This window comes from Oncorhynchus nerka, linkage group LG26 (genome assembly GCF_034236695.1).
Source record: "Oncorhynchus nerka isolate Pitt River linkage group LG26, Oner_Uvic_2.0, whole genome shotgun sequence".
Classification (NCBI taxonomy): Eukaryota; Metazoa; Chordata; class Actinopteri; order Salmoniformes; family Salmonidae; genus Oncorhynchus; species Oncorhynchus nerka.
The window spans coordinates 6564782-6581122 of NC_088421.1; the positions used below are offsets into that span (position 1 = coordinate 6564782).

General features: G+C 46.1%; 1 protein-coding gene across 3 annotated transcripts in view; it reads left to right on the forward strand.

The window, feature by feature from the left end:
• LOC115110130 (KAT8 regulatory NSL complex subunit 1-like) overlaps positions 1 to 16341 on the forward strand; it is an 82214-nt gene that overhangs the window by 57166 nt on the left and 8707 nt on the right. For 2 of the 3 annotated variants that reach the window (XM_029635521.2, XM_029635520.2), the window contains 6 exons: positions 8342 to 8483; positions 9124 to 9216; positions 9830 to 9930; positions 11265 to 11457; positions 13982 to 14153; positions 15887 to 16078. In XM_029635521.2, the coding sequence (XP_029491381.1) occupies positions 8342 to 8483; positions 9124 to 9216; positions 9830 to 9930; positions 11265 to 11457; positions 13982 to 14153; positions 15887 to 16078 (893 nt within the window). The remainder of the gene's footprint in view (positions 1 to 8341; positions 8484 to 9123; positions 9217 to 9829; positions 9931 to 11264; positions 11458 to 13981; positions 14154 to 15886; positions 16079 to 16341) is intronic. The other variant, XM_029635522.2, reaches the window with a different exon arrangement.

The following is a 16341-nucleotide window of genomic DNA, read 5'->3' on the forward strand; positions in this document are numbered from 1 at the left end:
TCAACAGTCTTGTCATTTGCCTAGGATTTGTTTCTTGGTCAAATGGACAAGAGACAGCCCATTTCTTCCGGTCTCCGACCGGATATTTTGGTTGAGATTTACCCGGACATTATTTCAAGACGTACAGCTATAGAATATACATCGCCTCGTGATCAATTTGATCGATTTATTAACGTTTACTAATACCTAAAGTTGCATTACAAAAGTATTTCGAAGTGTTTTGTGAAAGTTTATCATCGACTTTTTTAATTTAACGCAATTTTTTTCCTTGATCACACAGTCTTCATAGATCGATATCTAGGCTATATATGGACCAATTTAATCGAAAAAAGACCCAATAGTGATGTTTATGGGACATCTAGGAGTGCCAACAGAGAAGATTGTCAAAGGTAATGAATGTTTTATATTTTATTTGTGCGTTTTGTGTAGCGCCGACTATGCTAATTATTTTGTTTATGTCCCCTGCGGGTCTTTTGGGGTGTTGCATGCTATCAGATAATAGCTTCTAATGCTTTCGCCGAAAAGCATTTTAAAAATCTGACTTGTTGGCTGGATTCACAACGAGTGTAGCTTTAATTCAGTACCCTGCATGTGTGTTTTAATGAACGTTTGAGTTTTAACGAGTGCTATTAGCATTTAGCGTAGCGCATTTGCATTTCCAGATGTCTAGATGGGATGCCTGCGTGTCGGGGGGACGCAAGAGGTTAAAGGAGCTCCCACATATGCTTAGCACTTGTTGGCTGTTTTTCCATCATTCTGCGGTCCAACTCATCCCAAACCATCTCAATTGGGTTGAGATCGGGGGACTATAGAGGCCAGATCATCAGATGCAGCACTATCACTCTCCTTGGTCAAATAGCCCTTACACAGCCTGGAGGTGTGTTTTGGGTCATTATCCTGTTGAAAAACAAATGATAGTCCCACTAAGTGCACACCAGATGGGATGGCATATCGCTGCAGAATGCTGTGTGGGCAATTAAGTGTGCCTTGAATTCTAAATAAATCACTGACTGTGTCACCAGCAAAGCACCATCACATCACCTCCATGCTTCACCGTGGGAACCACACATGCCGAGATCATCCATTCTCCTACTCTGCATGAACTGTAGAATGGCGCCGGAGAAGATGGCTGACGTTTTACGTGCTCCTAACCAAATGTGCTATTTGTTAGTTTTTTGCGTTGTTTGTAACTTATTTTGGAAATTATTTTGTACATAATGTTGCTGCTACTGTCTGACCAAAAATAACTTCTGGACATCAGAACCGCGGTAACTCGAACTAAAAGAAGCATTTGCCTTTTAACGAGTTAGAAGCAAATGATATACCGCTTTCTTGGCCCAAATCCCCACCATTTGCTTGAAGAAAAGGGGGTGCGGAGGTCAGGCCGCCTTCTGAGAATTCGTAGGCAAGCGAGTAAACCCCCACTGCCATCCGTTCTATTGGCCAACGTACAATCATTGTAAAATAAAATCGAGGACCTACGATCAAGATGATCCTATCTACCAATATGTGGCCTTTTGCGAGGCTTTGGAAAACTTCCCTGGTCTTTGGTTGAATCTGTGTTTGAAATTCACTGCTTGACTGAGAGACCTTACAAATAATTGTATGTGTGGGGTACTGAGATGAGGTAGTCACTCAAATCATGGTAATTAAACACTTATTGCACACACATTGACTCCAACTGCAACTTTGTGACTTGTTTCACATTTTTACGCCTGAACTTACTTAGGCATGCCAAAACAAAAAGGTTGAATACTCACTGACATTTCAGCTTTTCAATTTGAAAGAATTTGTAAAATTATCCAAATACAGAATTCCACTTTTGATACTATGGGGTATTGTTAAATATCTTATTTTTAATAATAGTTTATATCAAAGGCTCTCACTACCCTCCATCACGTTGGTCTAAAATGTGGGCCTGAGGCTTGTAAGTCATTGTAGAGGATTGGCCCACCCTTGATCTGACCTCATTATAAAACATGTTTTGAAGGGGCAATCTGGGATTCAAACAGCAAAGCAGGTCACCACACCACTGTTTCAATGGCTGTAGGCCTATATCATTCATTTAAAACACACATATTGCCCTTTTTAAGCCATGTTTCCCTGTCTGTGCTTTTAGCATGTTGGTCAAATAGAATTGTATATATCACGCGCTTCGTAAACAACCGGTGTAGTCTAACAGTGAAGTGCTTCGTTAACGGCCCTTCCCAACAATGCAGAAAGAGTAATAAATACAAAATGAGTAACGATAACTTGGCTATATATATGGGTTATGCAGGGGTATGAGATAATTGAGGTGGTAATGAACATGTAGGCAGGGATAAAGTGACTAGGCAACAGAATAGACAAACAGTAAAAGCAGCGCATGTGAAGAGTCAAAAGGGTCAATGCAGTTAGCCTGGGTAGCTATTGGTTAACTACTTAACTATTTAGCAGTCTTATGGCTTGGGGGTAGAAGCTGTTCAGAGTTCCTGTTGGTTCCAGACTTGGTGCATTGGTATCACTTGCCGTGCGGTAGCAGAGGGAACAGTCTGACTTGGATTGCTGGACTCAGACAATTTTTAGGGTCTTCCTCTGACACCGCCTAGTATAGAGGTCCTGGGTGGCAGGAAGCTCGGTCCCAGTGATATACTGGGCCGTACACACTACCCTATGTAGCGCCTTGTGGCCGGATGCCAAGCAGTTGCCATACCAAGCGGTGATGCAGCCAGTCAAGATACTCTCAATATTGCAGCTGTATTACTTTTTGAGGATCTGAAGGCCCATGCCAAATTTATTCAGCCTCCTGAGCGGGAGAGGCGTTGTAATGCCCTCTTCACGACTGTATTGGTGTGTGTGTGGACCATGATAATGAATTCCTTAGTGATATGGACAGTGAGGAACTTGGAAGCTCTGGACCTGCTCCACTACAGCCCTGTGGCTGGGGGCGTGCTCTTACCCTTAATTTCCTGTAGTCCATGATCAGCTCTTTTTGTCTCATTGAGGGAGATGTTCTTGTCCTGGCACAACACTGCCAGGTCTCTGACCTCATCGGTGATCAGGCCTACCACCGCCGTCATCTGCAAACTCAATGATGGTGTTGGAGTCGGACCATTCAGAAGAGCCCCGGTTAGCTCCCTGTATTTTTCCAGCAGGAATGGAATGGGTCTGTAAATGCCCTTCCCAGACTTCTTCATTCCTTGCCCTGTTCTCTTTCACCAGCTTCTCTTCTCTCGGCTCCTCACTCCACTACTCCCTTCTCCCTCAATTTTTTCCGCCTCCTCACTCCCTCCCTCCGCCTCTCGCCTTGCTCTTTCACTCCCGCCTTCATGCTGCGCCATGAAGGCTAGTCATGTGACAGGGGAGGTGGGCGGGATCTTTTCTCTCTCGCTCTCTCTCTCTCCCAGCACATCAAACCCTTTGTTCTCCACTAAACCCTGCCCGTAGACACACACACACACACACACACACACACACACACACACACACACACAGGCTGACTGGAAGAAGTGCTTTCTCTTCCTCTCTCCACCCTCCCTCTCGCTCTTTTGTCGCTGCTAAAAGCAGCATGTGGATCCTGGCTCATCCTACACTGCTAATGGCATTTAGATATGCTCATGTATTTTAAAGAAGGGTGGGTGATTTTTCCGTTCCCTTTAATAGTCTGATGTTATTTCCTTTGACGGTTCGGTCCCTGTTTCCTCAGCGACCATGACGATTACCACCCGCCTTTTATATCCTGTGTTTTTGTTTTGCCTCACTGCTCGCTGCGTTCATTTCCTGGTTCGGCGGGTTTTGTGTGTGTGTGTACACTACTGACTGACAGATGTAAGCTTCTGGCTGACTTCTGAAGATATCTGAAATATTCATCAAAGTGTTAGATTTTCACATAAATCATAAGGCATTTGGTTTAATGTTGGAGTGGTGGGCTAGGTTTGTTTATGAGTGCTATATTGAGCATGAGATTCTGTTTTATTTCTCTGTGGTTTACCAGCTAGCCATCATCTGATGGTCTGGCATTCCTTTACTGTGGACATTACTACTGTCTAGCCACACACACACACACTACGAAACAGTAGAGCTGTGGCGTTACCATTATCGCAATATTTTGTCCATGCCAAAAATTCAAATGCGACGCAAATCAAACTCTTTGGTCCTTTAAAAACCTGCTGTATGTAAAAATATTGGTAAATAAAAACGAGTATCGTGATACTGGTATCATCTCGGCCTTGCAAAACAGCTCCCATTCCTAGGTGAGAGTGGAGTAGAGACAGGTGTGAATGACTCACCCCAGGTGAGAGGACAGGACCCCACGCTTCAAGGTCACACACACTTTCCTACCACAAAGCCAGCCATACTCCTTACTGACGTTACTCTGGATTTCTTCTCAATGCCAGGCAGTGTATCCTTATCTTTCCGCCAGGGCTTGTTTCACGCAGACACGGCCTCCCAGAGCTCTGTGACCCCTCTGTATGTGTCTCTGAAGTCAGGCCTCTCACAGAGACACAGGAAGCGTGTCAAATCAAATTCATATTTGTTTTGTCACATGCTTCATAAACAACATGTCTAGACTAACAGGAAAATGCTTACTTCTCCCAACAATGCAAAGTAATAATAGAAAATTAATTACACGTAATAATAAATACACAATGAGTAACGATAACTTTGCTATATACCCAGGGTGCCAGTACCGGGTCGATGTGTAGGCGTACGATGTAGTTGAGGTAGATATGGACAAATAACTAAGAATAAAGTGACCAGGCAACAGGATAGATAATGAGCAGCAGAGTGTGTGATGGATGGATCTATAAGAGGGAGCCTCACCAGAGAGGATGGCACATGGCCACTTAATCTCTCCTCTCTGGCTGAGGGGGGACGAGTCCCAGACCGCGTGCACGCAACCGAGTGTCAGCTAAAAGTCGAAAGAGAAAAGCGAGTGACTCGGGTATGTTTGGTAGCTACTAATCCACGGTGTGTGTTTAGTGAATATCAGAGATGGAGATTGGCACTTGTTTTCCTGATGGCCATCACACAGAGAATTGTATTACAGTATTGTCAGAAAGTCCAGGGAAGAGGCCTGTTTTGCCGGACGCCCTCGCCGGCTCTGGGCGCTTATTGAAACGAGTCGGGGACAAATGTCAAATGTATTTAAATGGCTTGTTATTTCTTAAGAACCTCGGCGGGGTTTCTGGAAGTCTGCAGGGGCACTTCACATGCCCTCGGTGAGAGTGTTGTTATTACACACACACATCGTGTTTTATGTGGGAGAGACTTCTTGTTGGAGCTCCCTGTCCTGGCGTTTGTTTTTCAGATTGTACTTGTATGTTTTCCTGTGTGGGTGTTTCTGTGAACGCCAGTATTATTGGTTGTCCCTGTACTGGTGCTTTTCCACTGAGACTAACCCCTACACCAGTAGGTCGCCAGTGTTTTATGTTCATGTGAGCTCTAGTGTAATTGTTTCTATAAGGAATGCGACACTAAGACTTGGGGCGAGAGGAACCAGCAACCTCTGCATCATTCAAGACGGTCTCTCTCCCTCCCCCCGCTTGCTTCCTCTTGTTCTCACTCTCTCTCTCTGTGTCTTGTGTGATGGAGAGAGAGAATGTGATTGTGGCTACTTCCTGTATGCCTGCTTCCTGTTCCTGTGTGGATCACAGACAGGAGCGGGGGACTCATTGTGTCGCTGCAGCAGCCAAAACTCCTCCCTCTGTCCCTTCCTCTCTCTCTCTCTCTCTCCACAGCCCTACTGCACACAGCATTCTCCCTCTGTCCCTCCCTCTCCACAGCCCTACTACACCCAGCATTCTCCCTCTGTCCCTCCCTCTTCACAGCCCTACTACACCCAGCATTCTCCCTCTGTCCCTCTCTCTCTCCATAGCCCTACAACGCATGGTTCATTCTCTCGCCCCGTCACTGCCCCTAGTGGTTGACTGTAGTACTGCAGTACATTGCGTACTGCCCCTCCCCCACACTCACCACAGCCCCATGTGGAATTTTTTTAATTGAAAAGAAGAGGCTTGGGGTAGAAAAAAATCACTCTTCCTTTAAAATGAACAGGAAAACTGTGGACTCGGGTCCTGGTTCAGATTTGTGTTTGTTTGGTTTTACAGGGAAGAGTTAATTGTTTCTCTCTAACTTTTCTTTGGTTCCCCATCACCTCCCTCCCCCGCAGTGGCCTTGTTTATAGGTCCATGTGTGCTTTATTGCCAATAAGAATATAAAATACAGCATCTCTGAGTAGCTGATTATTCAGTCTTCTGAAATCCTCCCATATGTTTTTGCTCACTGGCTACCTTTGGTACTGGCCACGTCACACTCCAGGCTTATTTTCCTATACTAACCTTGGAAATGGGAGGCTGCCTTACTTTCCCTTTCTTACATGTGTGTGTGTGTGTGGTGTGCTAATTTAGTCTGTATGTGTGCTAATGAAGAGAGGGAGTATACATACATGTTCTCACATAATTTTATTGTGTTTTTTTTTTCTGGAGGAACGGTGTATTTATGTCCAGGCGTCATGAAAAGGTGTGTGTGCAAGTGTAGACAGGTGACGCTTTGGAGCGTTCATTTGAATGTATGACATGAAATTTGAGTCTTGGAAATACATTTTACATTGCCACATTCTGAAAACAGGCCTACGTCTTCCTCCTAGGCTTAAGCCTCTTTGTGTCTGTATAAGAGATTCTGGGCGCCCGAACACAGCCCCTTCTAAACAAAAAGTGACCTTGTTCGGTTGGTCTGTATTGATTATTGATAGCTGTAAAGAGGGTGAGAATGAAAGCCGCAGGGGGTTGGGTGTTTGAGAGAGTATTGAACCAGCGGCCCTGTCCCAAATTGCATCCTGTCCCCTATGTAGTTCACTGCTTTTCACCAGAGCCCTATGGGCCATGGTCAAAATGAGTGCACTAAATTGGGAATAGGGTGCCATTTGGGATGTACACATAGTGTGTGTTGAGAGGTTGTCCTCTAAATTCCAGTCAGTGTGGATGAGGAGGAGAAGGAGGAGAGAGAAAAATGGGGGTGGAGGAGGAGGGCCTGTAGCAGCAGAGGCCTCACTGGTCTCTAGCCATCTCACCAGACTGATAGGAAAGTGGGTTATGTAATGTTGGCTCTATAGAAAGAACATAGCAGCCCTCTCTTTTTGTCTCTCGCTCTCTCTACATGCCCCTTCACTTTTTCCATTTCTGTTCATCTGTTTTCCCTACCCTCTCTCTTACCCCCATTGCACTGATTTCTTGCCCTCATTGTCCCCGTCGCCCCCTCCCACCCTCGTTTCTCTGTCTCTCCCTGTGATCGAGGGTAATCTTGATTCATTTCAGAGACCTCTTCCTTCCCAAAATGTCCTTTGCGCACAGCTCCATCATGTGGAACTCTTTGCTTGATCACAGCACATTCAGGGTAGGGGAGGCTACTACTAGGCGGGCAGGCCTGGGTGTAGAACACATAGGAAGGGGTTCAGTGGAAAGGTGCCAGCTACAGTTTTGTAACTAGGTACATGGTGTGCTGCTGCTGCTATTGAAACGTAAGAAAGACAAACTAAGTCAAGCAGCTCGGGAGCCAAGAGAAAGTGCCGATTTTAATTAGACTAAATGTCATCAGTCACTGGGGGACTGGAAGTATGTGTGTTAGGCATGGGCATTTGATTTCACTGTTCAAATCATATCCAGAATGTTTTACTTCAATGGGGACTTGTTTGCGTGACTCATGAAAGGTGGTGCACTTTGCTTGTTGGAGGGGGGGGGGGGGGGGGATTTTCCAATGATTTAGAAATCTCCCACTTCACGTGCTTCACATGGAGCCTCTGACTGTAAAGCTGCTTTGATTGACCTACCAATAGCAAGCTGGACGTGTTAAGTGCCTATAGGCTACCAGTGCCTCTTTTAATGGGGCGCATTCATAGCTGTTGTTCTATTATAATGTCAAATGGCATGGTCTGCCCTGAAATGTAGCAATGTCACACAGTTAATTAAATACAATTTTAAACAAACATTATTTTTTTTTTAAATGTATCAACTTGTAAGTAACCGAATACTAACCCATTCTAACAAATAACCGTGCCCATCCTGTGTGTGTGTGATGGCTTAGACTTTAAGGAAAGTCTGTGGCTAGCGTTGGGAATGGAGGTAGATGGATGTTTTTGAGGCATTTTCTCCCCCATTTAGTGTTATTTGTGTGACGCCCCTTTGCTTCATTCCGAAAGGCCTGGTCACTGACCTCGGAACCCTCACTGACCTTCCTCCATACAAGCAATCACACTTCCCACACACACACAATCTCTCTCTCACTCGCTGTCACACTGACATGGACACCCCCTTCTCTCCCGCCTCTGCTCTGACCCTGTCCTCCTCCTCTCTCTGCCCTACAGATGGAGACGTGCGGAGGGGCGCTACGCGGTGGATAGGGCCTCCATAGTCAGCCACTGGAACTGGCTGCAGGCCCACGTGTCTGACCTGGAGTACCGCATCCGCCAGCAGACGGACATCTACCGCCAGCTCCGCTCCAACAAGGTCAGCACCACGTCAATGAACACAACCCCGGGTCTTAACTCTGATTACGATTCATATTCTTTTTTTTTTTTTTTTTTGTGATTCAATGTTTCTCTATGGTCAGCACCCTCAGTCTCAGCCACCTGGGTTGCCCTGGCAACAAGCCCAAGAGTGCAGGGGGAGGACCTAGTGAAAGTCATGATGTCATTGGGGGGGGGGGGTAAAAGCATGTCTCGTGACCTAACATGTCTCTCGCACCCCACGATCAAAGTAACTCAGCTCACACCTCAGCTCACACCTCATCGGCAGATGAGAAAAGTGGGAACGCGTTTCTATTCTGTTCGTATCAAGAGTATGTTGCACTCCTCAATACCTCTGACATGTCTGTCTGCTTTTATCCCTCACTCTCTTCCCCACTCCTATCCTCTGCTCCTCCCTCTTTTTCTTTCTCTCACTTCATCCATCCATCAGTGATTTCCCAGTGGAATATCTTAGCCTTCCTGGTTACATTTCTAGCAAATTGCTTCAACAGCTTGTTCATGGTGCCCCTTGTCTGTGGCTACACCGAAACCAGTTACTTTGGTGCAAAGCCACTGTTACCTCTGGTGTTATGAATCAGAAGGACTGAAGAGCTCATCCTGGCCTATCTGCGCTCTCGTAGGGTTCCATAATGCTGGCAGAGACCTCCCTCTTTGACGTGTCACCCGAGGACAGGAAGGTGAAGGCGGAGCCTGTTGGTTGCCCTGTAATGCAGGTAAATGAGTCTGACGATGTAACTGTCCAATCAGATCCTCAACAAGCCTGTGTCTTAATTTCTTAGACATCAATTCGCGTATCCTATTCATGCCCTAATTTTAGGTGAATATGTCCACAGCTCAGTTCGTACTACATCCTCTTAAGTAATTGTAGTATGATGTACTGTATCAAAGAGAAAGGGAGCGCAAATGCGACTTTTCCACTTAGCGTGGTCCCTCCCTACCAGTTCAGAGGAGAAAGAAGGGAGAGAGGGGGAGAGAGGACAGCACCCAACATGGCACCCTGGCACTGTGCCCAAAATAGAGAGACAGGAACAAGACTCACCCACAGAACCCTAACCAGCCTCCAGGACTTGGGAGGGAGGAGGGACTACTATCTCAGGAAGAGAAGGGGTGAGGAGGGGGAGGTCCCAAAACAGTGGTGGTCTTTGTTTTGTCATGCCAAGTAGCGTTGGCCTTTCTATCCGTTCAGTTGTGGCCCGAGGAATTCACTAGGAGGTCGTTCAACTGTTCTGGGCTCGGCTGTAGTGGAATGGAGTTGAGGATGGGTTTGGAAGAGTTTTTAGAAGGGGAGTTCCATGGTAGCCGTGCCAACCTTGTCTTTGGTTCCAGGAGTGCGGCTCAGACGGTGGGGCGGAGGGTCCGGGATCCGTGGAAACGAGCCCGAGGAAAGGGTGCGCGTCCGGGAGACAGGTCAACGGGATCATCAACAGGTACGACACAACCGAATGAGCCCTCTTACCCGTCCAGTTGGTGTGTGTCCTGCAGGAATCTCAAAACCATTCTATGCCAACCACTGTGTCTGAACAAAGGGGGTGGGTGGATGGGGACATGGTCCATGTGGGAATTGCAGCTGCTCGCTGTCCTTCCCAAACATACTACAGGGTTTGGACACACAGCACAGGTGTTCATGCTGCAGCCTGTTGTTTTCCCTCTTAGTGGAATGCAGAACTGTGAATGGAAGTTCTTTGTGTTACACTTAAATAATCATTCTGTCACCAAGTAATACGTATTCACACTAGTTATAGTGCTAAAAGGGATGGGCATTTCCTCCCATACGGTTACATTGAGACCTACCAAATAAGCTACTCAGTGGACAATCAAAACATAAATCCATCGTGAACATAAGCAGTAGTAGTAATATATGGACTCATGTATTGCAATGTTGATGAGTGACTGTCCCTCCCTTCCCTCCAGCTTATGTCATTGGTCTATAGATCTACAATGTCCATATGTATTAGTGCTGAGCGAATAACCAACATTTCTGTTATTTTTGGTTTTTTAAACAACTAGTTGATCGATAGTTCAATTATTTGAAATCTATTTTGTTCTGTTTTTCTGTGAGCTCAATGTGCACATTGCACAGTTTCTTTAGAAAGAAATTAGATCCAGCCTGAACTATGCAATGCAGTAGGGAGTTGTAGTTTCCAACTGGCCAATATTGTAGTAAACTACAAAGAGCATAATCCATTGTACATCTACTTGTTCGGTCTCTGTTTCTTTTATGCCTGCTGCAGAAGAGGCAGAAGAATGCGTGATTGTGAGGGGATATAGAGAGCAGCTGTCGCTTCGAGGTATCTCTACCTGAAAATACATGATCTATGTGATTGATAGTTGGTATTCAGCAGTCATAAAAGTATGCCTTGTTTACCTTGAGGAACTACAAAATAGTGATTTTTGTCAGAAAGCATTGGCAGCAGCTCTGTGTAGATGAGATGACTTGGAATTAAATAATAAATTAATCAAATGAAAAATAAATAATATACACAACTGAAATATTTTATTAAAGTGATGTGAATAAATTATGCGCAATAAGTGATAAGCAATAATGATGGGCAGTCACTACCATCATGGGACTTGTATGAGTTTTATTTTCTGTGTTACAGCATTCAGCCCAAATAATCGAAAGCGAACCGACCTCAAAAAGCACTAATCACTCAGCCCAAATATTTATCAGCAGCTCGTGGATGTAGATTCACAGGGTTTCTCTGTCTTCTTTTGTGTTGCGTAGTATTGATGAGTGACTGTCCCTCCTCCCTCCCTCCAGCCTGCGGCCTGTCTCTCTCGAGGGTTCTGACCCGGAGGAGCAGCTGAGGAAGCAGCAGCAGAACCAGCCCTTGCCCCAGCTACTGTGCTCCCCTCAGGATGACACGTGTGTGTCGGCCCGAACACGGCCCCTCCTCAGCTGCAAGAGACGACGCCTCGTCAGGCCCAGCACCGTCACCAACCTCAACCGCAAGGTTGGTGTGTGCGCGCTTTTACTGTGTGTAATATTGTTTTTCTGTTGGTGTGCTTTCACTGCTACATTGTCATATTGTGTTTTCAGCTGTTGTTTTTCTGGGTAGCGAATGGGTGTATTGTTTGCTAGTATGACTGTCAGTGTTCTTGAACTACAGAGTGGTTGGCTGATATTTTGTCTGTGTATAGCTTATATATTATGTGTGTGTTTTATAAGGATATGCCATCTGCAATGTCTGTCCTCTTACGCATGGGTGGTGTATTGGTGTGTGTACATTTGTTCACGGTTCGACATTAGCTCTTGTCCGGTGCACGTAAAAAATAAATATCAGACCAGCAGAATATAGATTACTGTTGTCCGGATGGACAAGTAAAACAAATCACATTATCAAACAAATACTCCGGTCAGAGTTGGATCAGAGTATCCTCCACATGCGTTGTTGTGCTCTGTTCTCCCAATGTATGCAGAGCGCATCAGAATAGAACTATATTGCGTTGACAGGCGGGGTATGTCAATCACTTTTGAGATCAAAGTGCAGAACCCCACGTAGCCACGTTTGTTCATATTCCTTGCTAGTTAGTGAGTTATTTTCCCAGGTATAGCATATTTTTGGTCAGCAAACAGGGTTCGTATGGTCATGAAAGTCCTTGAAAAGTCATGGCGCGGGCATCACCTGGTGTGATCCTGTGTGATTGGGTCCGAGGAGAGAGAGAGGGAGACATTACAGCAGGTAGGCCTGTAAAATAACGATGGGCAACGGATGAACTAAAGAGCCAATTCGAAACATATGGTGTTGCCTGGCTAGTTGACTGTTTAGCATCAAATTAATGTCATTGTCGTGTCGGATGTCCTAAAGAAAAACCGTTCCAGCAGCACTCGTCGTGAATGATGAACGTGTGTGTTAATAAATCAAAGCTAATTACTGCTGTTTTTAAAACGGCCTCTCAAGCACTCGAAAGAGTTGAGAAATAAATCCGACTCATTTGGAAAGTTCTATTAAGCATTGGCCATGTCATTCTGACAACGTTGAAATATGTGTGTGATTTGACCTAGCCCAAATGAGAAATGATTCCCAATGCTGTCAGTAAATCTCCACTGAAACCTCAATATTTTAGCCTTACAAGGCAGATAAACATGTGTTTGTTAGTTACCTTGCTTGAGGTAGCCAACCGTAGCCATTTGATCCCTGATTCATTCAATTAGGAACGTATGTTATAAAGACCGTGTTTAGTTGTAAGTGTAAAATGTTGCAATATTTTGTCAGCCAACCATCCTCCAGGAGAGCCTTAAAGGGGCAGTGTTCTATTTTCAGACAGGCTTGCATATGCAAAGTAGCCTATTGGCAGAGGGTAGCTTACATTTTTGCGGTTCTCTGAATGGTAGTAATAATGATAATTGTATTTTGTAAAGTCTTTTAAGTCTCCCTTTTGGCCCATGGTGTTACAGACTATAATTATTCTGGGGACAAGTGACTTGAGCTTTCGGACGAGTACAAAGTCAATCCTACTTGTCCAAAGGGCAAGTGGCTAAAAAAAAAGTGAATGTATGCCGGTCTGTGTGTGTCTTGAGTTACAAGTGTGAAAGGACATGCGAGCGTCTGTGTTTGTACTAGCATTAAGTGTGATTACACGTGGGGAGTGTACGTGTTTGTCAATGTACTGACTACAGCATATGGGTTAATGGTGAATGACCAGCCCTCCACGACAGTACATTTTAAGGATCTGCATTCGAACTCTCATAGTGAGAGAACACACCCTCGGTGTGTGTGTGTGTTTAGGCTAGATGTCTTCTACCTCTGCATTCTCCGAAGACGTCGATTCCTTCACGTGAAGTGGCCTTGGAACAGGTGGCTAGTCTCCAACGACACAGGTAGGGCTGAACGCCGCTGACTCGTGTTCTGTTTAAAGCCGCGGCGTTATATCTCAGACTACGAGGAGCTGCCTGACAAGACGCACACAATTCAAAGAGGTTTGACTAGACAGGGGGAGCTTATCCCAGATCAACACTCGTACTCTGTTCAGTGAAAGGAAACGCTGCCATAACGGGAGCGGACTGTGAACAAGCTCTCCTCTCAGCCCCTTGCGCTTCAGATCGTTGTTAAAGCGTTAAACTAAACAGGAACTCTGGCTTATCTTGTTAAACCAGCACCGCCGCAGTTTCAAAGGCTTACCCTATACGTAAATGGCACGAAAAGCTACGCTTGTGGTGCTATGTATCTATGTTTTTATTTCTTAAACAATTGAATCTGGTCCGATTTTGATTGCCTTACAAGAAGGCAGGCGTTGTAGAAAGTACCCATGTTTAATTTTTTTGAGACTTTAGACGCAGTGTTGATGTGCAACAGTATGTTGTTGCTGGAACAGGAATATCATGACTACTTCAGAGATGGTTTCCCTCTTTGCATGTTCCCCGTGTGTCTGGATCTTACCCGTTTGTCCTTGTTGCATTGAGAATTTGCGCTCACTCGATTCCTTAGAACTACCTGGTTAAATAGGTTTAAAGAATCATCCCCCTCTCTTCTCCAGGGCCAGAGGCTGAGCGTACCGGGTCCTCACTGCGGCTGCGAGGTCAACCCCCAGTGTATGACGTGTGGTGGCCGCACCCTCTCCTCCTCTGACGTCCAGTATGAGCGCCCTCTACTGGAGAGGCTGTCCCAGTTTGACCCCTGCGTGCACCCCATCCTCTCCCTCACAGACGGTAAGATTGATCGGTTGATTGATGGATTGATTGAATTTGTTTGATCATAAAAATACATCCAAACCCGCTCCAGCCGGAGACAATGTACGCCTTGTAGCTACGTGCACCACATCTTCTCTCTCACTGTTGTGTAAGTAGCTCTGCCCTCGTCATGCCCTGGGTCAAGGGCCAGGGGTTGGCTAACAAGGGCCAGGGGTTGGCTAACAAGGGCCAGGGGTTGGCTAACAAGGGCCAGGGGTTGGCTAACAAGGGCCAGGGGTTGGCTAACAAGGGCCAGGGGTTGGCTAACAAGGGCCAGGGGTTGGCTAACAAGGGCCAGGGGTTGGCTAACCAGGGCCAGGGGTTGGCTAACCAGGGCCAGGGGTTGGCTAACCAGGGCCAGGGGTTGGCTAACCAGGGCCAGGGGTTGGCTAACCAGGGCCAGGGGTTGGCTAACCAGGGCCAGGGGTTGGCTAACCAGGGCCAGGGGTTGGCTAACCAGGGCCAGGGGTTGGCTAACCAGGGCCAGGGGTTGGCTAACCAGGGCCAGGGATTGGCTAACAAGGGCCAGGGGTTGGCTAACAAGGGACAGAGGTTGCTGTTCCATTTTGTGTTTGCTGGGTAGTGGAGCAGCATATTTGGTTTATATGTGATAACGATCCAGTATTGACTACTTAGTCGCACCGCATTATATAGACTATATTCTAGGCAGAATTTGAGCTGGAGCTTTGATGTATTGAGAACTTGTAGCACCACCAGCTTCAATCCAATCAAGGGGCTTTGTTCCACCCATGTCATGTGGTGTGTATTTCATTCTGATTCTGATTTCCACTAGTGAGCTCCCTCCCACACTTTTCTACTGCTGTAGTAAAGGCCTGTGGCCCGCGCCTGTAATGTGGGCCTGCCAGTGCTTAGATTAAAGGCAGGGGGAAGTAGAGTGCAGGATGAAAGCAGGCCAAATCCTCAGGGGGTTGGCGGGGGTGGAGGGGCTTCTAGAGCTTCCAGTCTGAACCTGCTGAAGTCCTCCCCCTGGTGGATTGAGGGAGAAATCCACTCTGACGCTCTGTCAAAGCGCTACTGCATCCACCCTCGCCCTCTCAGTCCCAGATGTTCCTTTTCCACATGAGAGGAGCTAGCTAGCTAGCTAGGCCTGAGAGATGTGAAAGCGTCAAAAGTCTGCAGTGTAATGAGGTATAAAGGACTGGCTGGAGACGGATGGTGCATTCAGAACTAGGTCAACTGGTGAAAGAGGGGATGGTTGGTAGTTGAAAAGGCAATGCAGTCTATGACCATGCAGTGCTACTGTCTGTCTGTAGGTGGTAGCGAGGGGTCCAATATGGCTGCTGTAGCTGGCACACACAATGGTGTTGGCCTTTTTTAATAGTGCACGGTTGATGGGGTTTGTAGTTTTTACAAGTTTGATCTGTAGTTCCCCTAGAATCTACGCCTATACAGTTCTCGATACCGGTTTGGTGGTTTGTTTCTATTTTGCCGGGCCAATGTGCCCTGTTTAGGTGTAGGTAGGTTTATTTGAACATCTTGGTACATATGCAGAAACAAACGTACCATTTGATGTAAAACACAAGTAAAAGGTAATGATCAACTGAACTATATGGACAGTGAATTATCGATACATAGTAAGTCATAAACAACCTAGTTTGAAAGCTCTTGCCGAGAGCTTATATAGAATTATTTTTTTTACATTCATCTGCTGCTAACCACAAACTCCCGTCTCCCTCTGTGTGTTTGTGCAGACGTGGCGATGAGTCTGCACCTGCAGCGCGTCCTCAAGTCCCACTGGAACAGCCGGCCGCTGGAGAAGATCAAACCCCTGAAGAAGCTCTCCCTGAAACACAAGCTTTCCGTGGGACGTCCCCACGACCCCTCCGCCTCCTTCACCCCCAAAGACAAACACAAGATGACCAACTCCCTCCTCTCCACAGTCCGTAAGTAAAGCATCATCACCCCCCCCCCCCCCAAAAAACAAGGCTGAGACTTTAAGCCAAGCACAGGGGTATTGGCTCCCAGCGTGGAAGGCTCGTATAGCCATTTGTCCCTAAGCATGTTAATCTTCTACACCTTAGACATTGCGTAACGCAGCAGACCCAAATGTATACTGAAAGGCGACTTATAGGAAGGATCTCTTAGTTTTGCAAAGCTATTAATATGATCGGTATTGGCTGTTCATATACCTGTGTAACAACACCAA